Raw genomic sequence first — 10,348 nt, forward strand, 5'->3', positions numbered from 1 at the left:
TAGCGACCAGCTGATCGCAGCAGGCGCCCCGCGTAAGCACCCGCGTCTGACGGTGAATCGCGCCACCCTTGCCTGCCTCTTGTATTCGACCCGTCATACGTTAACTACTTCCTTTAATAATTCAAAAACTACGCTTCAAATCAAATTTTGGTAAAGGAAAAATTGTCTTAGAATGGTGTCAGGAATACGTCATTTTATAGACGGATCGTTTTTCGGGATCGCCCTGTATATGTCCCTGAATGGGAATTGTATGAATTATGCGATAGTTTCCTGCGTGAAGTTATCATACCTCGGAAGTATGTTGACTACTTAATTAAAATAATATTAAAAAATTAATATTATGTATTTACAATTGAAACGATTGCTCGGTCGCCTTTCTCGACGCTCCGGATCGGCTCGTCGGATCGTCAGGATTCGAGAGAAGGGGGGAAACAAACTTGTGCGATCATTGCGGTGATACTAATATATATTTATTGTGTCATGAATATTTATACAATGTAGGTGTATACGTGTGTGAATGTCAGTGTATTTGTGCACTGTGAGTGTATGAAAACTAAATACTACGGGTAATGAGAAAATAATAAACGACAAACCAGGCGCGTGCAAGCGGTATCTAACGGGTGCACGGAAAACGCATACGGGCGGTATATCGCAGATACTGGACGGCCCGAAAGAGAAAACACGGAGCTTACTTCTACAGGGACGCGAAAGTCTTACGGGTACTCGGAAACACGGAGCCTAGGACTAGCGTACTGTCGACGGGGTTCGGTGTAGTTACGACGGCTCAGTTACGCCGGAGACACCCCGTGGAGTCAGGTAATACCATGACTCAGACAGGTACGGGAAACCGGGGATACCCGGTGAATCGAGAGACATATTATCTCGGACTGGTACTGGAAAACCGGAGACACCCGGTGGATCGAGAGACACCTCGATCGGAACTGGTACTGGAAAACCGGAGACACCCGGTGGATCGAGAAACATATTGTGTCGGACTGGTACTGGAAAACCGGAGACACCCGGTGGATCGAGAGACACCTCGACCAGGACTGGTATCAGGGAGCCGGAGACACCCGGCGGGAGTCGAAAAACACCTCGACCTGGACAGGAGACCGAAACCGGAGACACCCGGTCGAGCCGAGAAACACTTCGGCCCGGGCGAGATCTGGTCGGGATCTGGCCCCGATGCACTGGTCGTGCCGGCTTATATACTCGGCCGGGGGATTCCCCTACCTGGCGGGTCGCTCAGGTGGGATACGACTGCGAGAGAGATGCGAATAGTCGGGCGAGCGAGTGAGCGAGGCAGCATGCGCAAAGCGATGAGAGCAAGCAAGATAGCGGGTGAGAAAGATAAGCAAAGCGAGTAAGGTGAAATATAGATATATTTATTTTACAAAAGACAAAACCGAATTAGTAACGGTGCGTAGACGTATCGTTACACAATGATTATAATATTATAAAAGTAATATTGTACGTGTTAAGAACTTCTAGTAACTATATCAAAAAAGCTATACCTGCATCAAATGAAATAGCCATCTCATCTCCTACCCTATTTAAAGTAGTTGTACCATCACAAAATGTTAAGACGCCTGTAACTCATCGTATTACACCTATACAAATTCCTAGCACTAACTGGACACAGTATTGTTAGACGGGCCAGGTTTTCTCGCGCATGCGCATTGAATATGATATCACTGAAGTAGTTAATCGCAATGAAATAAGGTTCTATATTCCCTCCCATTGAATATTTTTTAAATTATTAAAAAATTTTAAATATAAAATATAATATAAAATAAAATATAATATAAAATATAATATAAATTAAATATAAAATAAATATATTTTAAATATAAAATTTTAAATATAAAAAATTAAAAATATGAAGTATAAAAAATTTTGAATTACAAATATGAAATATAAGAAGAAACAAAATTCTATAATGTATGCAAATTACGAGTTTAACGAGTTTAATTTGTATAATTTATGATTTAAAATATTGATCAATATTATAATATATATATTATATAATATATTCTATAATACGATTTCTTACTATATTTTATAATACTATTACTATTATATTTCTATAATAATATTACTTATTCTAAATATTCATAATATAAAATGATGGTAAGAGATAAAGAAGATTATAATGAACACAATTTTATATAAATTAAAATTTTTTATTAGGCAGAAATTAAAGAATACCAACATTTGTTGCGTGGGTAAGGAAAACTGCCAAAAACCTTACCAGTATTCATAACATAAAAATACATCTTCTTTATAACAAAAATATATATTTAATAAAAATAAAACTAGGCATTTCATTTGATCAACAAAAAATAATATATATATATATATATACATATATATATATATATATATATACATATATATATATATATATATATATATATTTTATCTTGAAGTATATGCTAAATGAATCACCTTGCTAAAATGTTTAATGTGCAATTATTTTTTTTCAGTGCAATCATATCATTTAAAACATTTTTTAGTATGGAATATAATATAATATTATTTATTACTTATAATATATATAATTAAATATACAGATTATTGATTTTGTTTTGTTGTTTTCTGTTAGAAGAAAAATTCTATGAATATATATAATTTATATATATATGTATATACAGGGTGACCCATTTTAACTTAGGCAGCCAAATAACTCGAAAAATAAGCAAGATAGAGAAAAATGTTTTAGACAAAAGTTGTATGGTTTCGAGGGGGCCATAAGATGGTATCATTGGTTTGACCTTGAAGAGTCATTTGAAGGTCACGTGAAGGTCACTTCAATTTTTTTAAATGGAACATTCTATATATTTTTGTACATTCTTGTAGCTCATTTCGAGAGCTTTCCAAAACACTATAATTAAGTACATTTTCGTTAAGTACTTTTTGAGTTATGAGACTTGAAATAATTTCTTAATTTTACATAAACCGTAAAATATCTTGTAAAATATTCATTTTTCGATTACCTTACCTTAATAGTTTTATGTACAAAATAATGAGAGGAATCAATTGGTGTAAAGAAAACACATAGTTGTTTCGAAGAAAAAATATGTAATTTGCAATTAACAATTCCATATTTTTTCTTAAAAACAACTATGTGTTTTCTTTACACCAATTGATTCCTCTCATTATTTTGTACATAAAAGTATTAAGGTAAGATAATCGAAAAATGAATATTTTACAAGATATTTTACGGTTTATGTAAAATTAAGAAATTATTTCAAGCATCATAACTCAAAAAGTACTTAACGGAAAGGTACTTAATTATAGTGTTTTGGAAAGCTCTCGAAATAAGCTACAAGAATGTACAAAAATATATAGGGTATTCCATTTAAAGAAATTGAAGTGACCTTCACGTGACCTTCAAATGACTCTTCAAGGTCAAACCAATGATACCATCTTATGGCCCCCACGAAACCATACAACTTTTGTCTAAAACATTTTTCTCTATCTTGCTTATTTTTCGAGTTATTTGGCTGCCTAAGTTAAAATGGGTCACCCTGTATATGTGGGACTCCCGGAGTGATGAGTTCCGTAATACCCACTAAAAACTCCCCCAGCATATATATATATATATATATATATATATATAATAATGAATATATATATATATAATTATTATTACAAATTTTATAAATTTATTTATATTATATGAAAGTGTAATACACATAAAAAAATTAATTTTTTTTAAGTGAAAATCCATTGCTAGAAACTTTTCTCTATTTACAATTAGCAGAAATATGATTTTGAACGTAGAACGCATTTTCAGAAAATGTTTTATAAAGAATGCAAAATAAAAATGAAGCTTTAATACATAAAATGTTGTATTTCTATTTGTATTGCCATTAATTAAGCATGACGTAAAAATCGCAATCACAGTTGAAACAATTGCATAAATCTTCGACTAACAGGACTTATCACGAGGAAATCTACATGATGTAGGTTTCCTTAAACTGAAAGTATCAGTATGTTTCTGTGACATCCCTTTTTTTGTTATATTTATGTTCAGGACGTCTATTGTTGCCAATGATTATGAAAATTAATCATATTTGTATGTATGTGTGTGTGTGTGTGATACATGTATGTATCTTATCTTTTAATTAAAATACCGTGTGACAATATTATACATACTTATTGTTAATTTAATGAGAACATAACAAAGTTAAGACACTTCCTTAAATTTTTATTGCGGTTTGCATCTTATTAAGCATCATTAATAACAAGAAAATGCATGATTTCACAATTTCGTAGCATGATCACATTAAGATTACTTATTCCGTGATAAGACCTGCTAGTCTACGATTTATGCAATCGTTTCAACTGTGATTGCGATCTTCTACATGAAATTGAAAAAATCATGCTTTTTTTCTTATTATGAGACAGTTATACTCGCTGTAAGGTAATATGATTTACAAACATACATGACTCTATTGAGAATATTATGCAATATCATAGTACAATATAGCAAATATTTCTATCTATAATGACGAAACGATAGGATGCAACGAAACAATAATAAATTAAAGGAAGTATACTTTCATATTTTTTATAAAATTAATATATAGGAAATATTAAAATTTTATATTATTTATTAAATTTTTTGCGTTCTACGTTATTTTATTGTTTTTTACTGCTTACCTTTCCTCGCTTATATGTTGCTTTTTATTTCAACTTTGTTTTTTTTTTCTTTTATAGTGCATTTATTTATTTGTATTTTGTTCTTCCATTCTATATATATTTTTATTCTTTATTCTTTATATTTTCTTAAAGAATGATGCTCAAAATGGTTTTCTTTTCTATGCTACAATCATTATTCTGATTTCTTATTTGTTTAACAAATTATTCATTTTCCTATGGATATAACCTCCTTTTACAGCACGATTATTATATCTTGTGCGAGAGTACAATTTTATTTTGATCATATATCTCAATGCTTGCAGCCGATGATTGTAACATGCATTATTTTTATCTAGCCATTCAGAATACTTTTTATTTGTTGTATTAATACATTCATTCGTTATTGTATCCAAAATTTGCTTTGATGCCCAATAATTTTGCCATACATGATTGAACGTCATTAATTGTGTTTGGACCACTTTTGTAAAAAGATCTGTCGGTCGTATTAATTTCGTTATTGTAGGAGCATCTTCGTCTGCATTTGGATATTCTCGATATTTTATATATATTTCATTTTCCATAACATTATCCATTGGCGTTTTCATCATGTAATTACGACAATTGTCGCACTTGGTTTTTGCAACGCTTTGACGTGCTATATATCCTGCAAAAAATGCAACAGCATTTTGATCATATATATTTAGTGGGTCAACATTTTCTGCATCTCTTATATTATCGAATTCTTCAAGAATTTGTGTGTCTTCCACAAATGAGTCATCTTCAGAATTGGCATCACATTGTGCGACGATACTTGCGTTCAATGAATCTTCTAGCATTTTAACAAGGTGGCTAGGTGAATTAATAAGAAATTCAGCTTTTGGGCATTGAACATTGCCTTTATTACTTGTTGGGATGTATCCCGTAGATATTATATGTCTCAGAGAGAGTCGGACCATTCTTGCTGTGGGATTGGGATTAAATCCTCCGCGTTGTCTTAATTTAGAAAATAAATGTTCAACCGAGTCTTGATTGCATAATCCTGTGGCAAGTTCAAATTTTTCATCTTGCCTTGTGAGTTCCTTATATGTTCCAAGAATGGCTTGTACAGTTAAACTTAAGCCTTTCAAACAAGGGATTTTCGACAATCTGTTTGGCGATAAAGACCATTTTGAGCACCATTCAACAAAATCTGTTAATAAAATTTCAATGTCAGGATTTTTGGCAGACAATGGTCGTTTTCCACCATATGTGATATTTAGACTATAAGAATTGCAAGCGTCTATTACTTTATTCAAATATTCTGTAAAATCAGCCGTTGCATCCCATGTATTTGTTTGTAATAGCTTTCCATGACCGGCAGTTCTTATTGCAGCTGCAAATGTATGACTAAATAATTGGAAAGCTCTTTTAACATTCATCGTCTCAAAAGCATTGGGGCGAATATGTGCTTCCGTAATATGAGATAATAAATTAGAACCTCCTTTATTGGCGTCATCAATAGACCATGATAATTCAAAATCATCAAATGATGCAATTATTTTTCCATCGCGATACAGATATTTATGTTTTCTGAATAAACTTGCCAATCTTTTCACTAAATGTGGGAAATCAAATGATGCATAATATTTTTTTCCATTATGTATAAAGAATGGCTTATCCGGATGCACGCCAAGTTGAACATAAGCGCTCTGATTGCATGTGCCTTGATCACACGTTACGAGTCGCACATCAGCACCTGTTTCGATAAGCTTATCTAAGCATTCTTTTATTAAAATTATTATCTTTTCCGTTTTCATGCATTTCCCTGGAAGAAAATATGCTAACGGTTGACGCCATGGATTTCGCGCATTTATACTATCTAAACAAAAAGCAAATATACATTTTGCTCTTTCATGTTTTCTTCCTAAAGATCCTAAATCAACGAGCCCTTCTATTTGATCCAATTTGACCGAATATTCCTCATATGATTTAATTGTCATTTCATCCCACTTCAATGCACATATTCTTTCTTCCATGGGTATCTTAGACATTTTCTCTCGTAATTTACAAAATATAAAGTTGCAAAATCCGGGCATCATATTATATTCTTCATGCCATCTTCGAATTGTTCGCTCTCCAGGCAAATTGCAACCTGCCTTTCGTAAACCACGCAGTGCAGAAGCAGAATAATAATAAAGTTGCTTCGATATATTTTTTTCTTCTTGCGTGTATGCTGCGTTTGGCGTATGTAGTTGCAAATTTATCATTGCTTTCGCAACGGGATGCAATTTTAATTTATCCATCAATTCCTGTACATTTTTTTTCGTATTTTTCTTATTTATGCGTTTTGCAGGTGTTCGTCGAGTATATCTTTGCAAACGCAACTTTAATGTTTTTATTGTTCGGCGCAGACGTACATTTTCATTTCTTAAGGAACTAATTATTATTTTTAAATTATTTTCTTCTTCCTTATCATTTTTAATTTCTTTATTTCTTATCTCTTTATTTTTTATTTCTTCATTTTTTGTGGATTGTATTGGTGGTTCCAAATGTATCCATTCCATGACATCTTCCTCTTCCGATGTCATATCGAAATGTAGTCGCGGTGACCGATAAGTTTGTAATGGTGGCCATTGAAATGATTGTTCTATCATTTCATCGTTTTCAATATTTTCTAATGTTCTTGGCCTTATAATATTTTCATGCTTCCGTTTTTCTTTTGCTTCCATTACATTTATTGTATTTTCTGTATCGGTCACCTCTATCGCAATAGGCATACTCTCCATGTTTATGTCGTTATTGTTTTCTCTTGAAACAATATTTCTAAAAGGAATAGGTATTGAACCGCGTTTTAATGATTTCTTACCTTCTCCCTTGAAAGAATTTTCATCAAAATGATTTGCACACAAACCGGCACGACGGATAGAACTGGCAGACCATTTTTCTAATTGAGTATTTCCTGAAACAGAATCAACGCGAAAGATTACTAAAATAAATCTTTCAGAAAATTTCTTAAGAAAAAAGCACTATTAATTATGTATGCATATATACATACATATATAAATATATATATATATATATATATATATATATATATACAGGGTGAACCATTTTAATTAACGCACGCAATTATTTCGGAAACAAAGCATTTTAGAGAAAAATGTTTCAGACAAAAGTTTTATGGTTTCGAGGGGGCCATAAGATGGTATCATTGGTTTGACACTGAAGAGTCATTTGAAGGTCACGTGAAGGTCACTTCAATTTTTTTAAATGGAACACCCTATATATTTTTGCACACTCTTGTAGCTTATTTCGAGAGCTTTCCAAAACACTATAATTAAGTACCTTTTCGTTAAGTATTTTTTGAGTTATGAGGCTTGAAATAATTTCTTAATTTTACATAAACCGTAAAATATCTTGTAAAATATTCATTTTTCGATTATCTTACCTTAATACTTTTACGTACAAAATAATGAGAGGAATCAATTGGTGTAAAGAAAACACATAGTTGTTTTTAAGAATAAATATGGAATTGTTAATTGCAAATTACATATTTTTTCTTCAAAACAACTATGTGTTTTCTTTAGACCAATTGATTCCTCTCATTATTTTGTACGTAAAAGTATTAAGGTAAGATAATCGAAAAATGAATATTTTACAAGATATTTTACGGTTTATGTAAAATTAAGAAATTATTTCAAGCCTCATAACTCAAAAAGTACTTAACGAAAAGGTACTTAATTATAGTGTTTTGGAAAGCTCTCGAGATAAGCTACAAGATTGTGCAAAAATATATAGGGTGTTCCATTAAAAAAAATTGAAGTGACCTTCACGTGACCTTCAAATGACTCTTCAGTGTCAAACCAATGATACCATCTTATGGCCCCCTCGAAACCATAAAACTTTTGTCTGAAACATTTTTCTCTAAAATGCTTTGTTTCCGAAATAATTGCGTGCGTTAATTAAAATGGCTCACCCTGTATATACATACACATATAATTATTATATTAATATATTAATTATATTAAACGATAATTGTGCTTTCTCCCTCCTTTCGCATGTTCATACAGTATATTCAATTTTTGTTAATATTATAGTATATTTTTTGCGTATAATAAAGCTTACAAGAAAAACTCACTGATTCATCGATTTTGATAAAAAAATTTGCGTGAGTAATTCCAGAAAAAATGTACATGTATTGCGACAGTGAGATACCCCTCGGTAAAATCTCCTTATTAAATATATTAATAAAATACATTGCGTTTCGTTATTATAGATATTTCAATAAAAAATTAAAAGCGACTCTTTGTTGCACGGGATATATACATATAATTCTAATATTTCTAATACATATTTCTAATATATTTCTAATACATGTGTGTGTGTGTGTGTATGCGTGTGTGCGTGTGTGTGTGCGTGAAATATATGAAAATAAATATAAATCCAAGAAAGCACTTACCGCTATTGCGTATCCATAATTTGTGTCTTGCATCCGTACTCGATGGGAATCGAAATAAATGTGATCCCGTTGAATATCGACTATTGCGACAATTTTTATACGCGCACTTATCATAAACATGTTCTGGATAACACTGATTATCCATTCTAATTTTATAATGAAACGTGCAAAAATAAATAAGCAAAAAAATAAAATTAAAGAAATAAAATATGTGGTAATAATAACAAAAGAAAAAATAATACCACGCTTAAGGAATAAGCAAAAAAATAAAATTACAGAAATAAAATATGTGGTAATAATAACAACAAAAGAAAAAATAATACCACGCTTAAGGAATAATTAAAAAAGTTATTATGTGTATTAATGCACAAAATTAATGTAAACTAATTATTTATCAATTATATGTATAAAGTAACACAACTTGATGTCACTTTAATTGAAACAGCGTCTTCGATAAGAATCAGAAGAATAAACTATTAAATATTTATATAGCACAATTATGTATAAAGTACACCGATCACAATAAATCGTATAAACTTTTTAAATACCTCGAGTGGAAAGATTTTCTTAACTGCTATTTCTTATCGCATTAACAAAAGAGAAGCAGAGAAAAAAACACGAGGTAAGAAATAAGAGGTAACACAGATATAAAGCCGTAAATACGATTATAAATACGGCGATCCAGCTTATGCTGCGATCGATGGGAGGAGCCTAACGTTTATTTTCCTTTACTAAATAGCGTTCACTATCGCGTGTCACTCAGTACTGAGGACTGGAGAAGAAGAGGGGGGGCCACGCGACAGCGACCGGACCGCGGTGAGCCACGAGCCATTAGTTCGCTTTAACTCGCCGAACTGTGGACGCGGCACCTGGATATTACATATGTAAGTAGACAATTTTATATAAAATTTCTATATAAACACACACATATAAAAAAGATTTAAACACAAGTATCATATTCGGCTTATATTATATCTGTAAATGATTAATTATTTATAATAAGACAATAGAGTCAACAGAAATATTAATTTGTCTTCTCATTGAATGTATTAAAAGATAATGGATCTCGTGCTCATGATGGAAAATGACCATATCTTATTCATGTGTGCACGGATAATAAAAATAGGAACTCAAAAATATTGTAGTTCCTATCCTTATTATCTGTACACACATGAATAAGGTACTGTAATTTTCCAGCATGAGCACGAGAATCATTCTCTTTTCATACATTCAATGAGAAGAAGATAAATTAATATTTCTATT

General features: G+C 31.6%; 1 protein-coding gene across 1 annotated transcript; it reads right to left on the reverse strand.

The window, feature by feature from the left end:
* Positions 1–774: 774 nt before the first annotated feature.
* LOC145976612 (uncharacterized) lies at positions 775–5,787 on the reverse strand. Its single transcript, XM_083107842.1, has 2 exons — positions 4,895–5,787; positions 775–1,100 (listed from the first exon to the last, which is right to left on the reverse strand). The coding sequence occupies exons 1-2, from the start codon at positions 5,601–5,603 to the stop codon at positions 775–777; spliced, it is 1,035 nt and encodes a 344-aa protein (XP_082963968.1). The 5' UTR covers positions 5,604–5,787.
* Positions 5,788–10,348: the final 4,561 nt, after the last annotated feature.

Source organism: Camponotus vicinus, unplaced genomic scaffold (assembly GCF_025532165.1).
Source record: "Camponotus vicinus isolate PSW18456_S1 unplaced genomic scaffold, iyCamVici1.0 SCAF_9, whole genome shotgun sequence".
In the NCBI taxonomy this organism is placed as follows: Eukaryota; Metazoa; Arthropoda; class Insecta; order Hymenoptera; family Formicidae; genus Camponotus; species Camponotus vicinus.

Bases quoted from the DNA above. Each gene is read 5' to 3' on its own strand.
- LOC145976612 (XM_083107842.1), bottom strand. From the start codon at position 5,603: ATGGTCCGACTCTCTCTGAGACATATAATATCTACGGGATACATCCCA. The intron at 1,101-4,894 runs GTTATATCCATA...TCTCCTGTCCAG, and splicing joins TAATCGTGCTGTAAAAGGAG to GTCGAGGTGTTTTTCGACTC.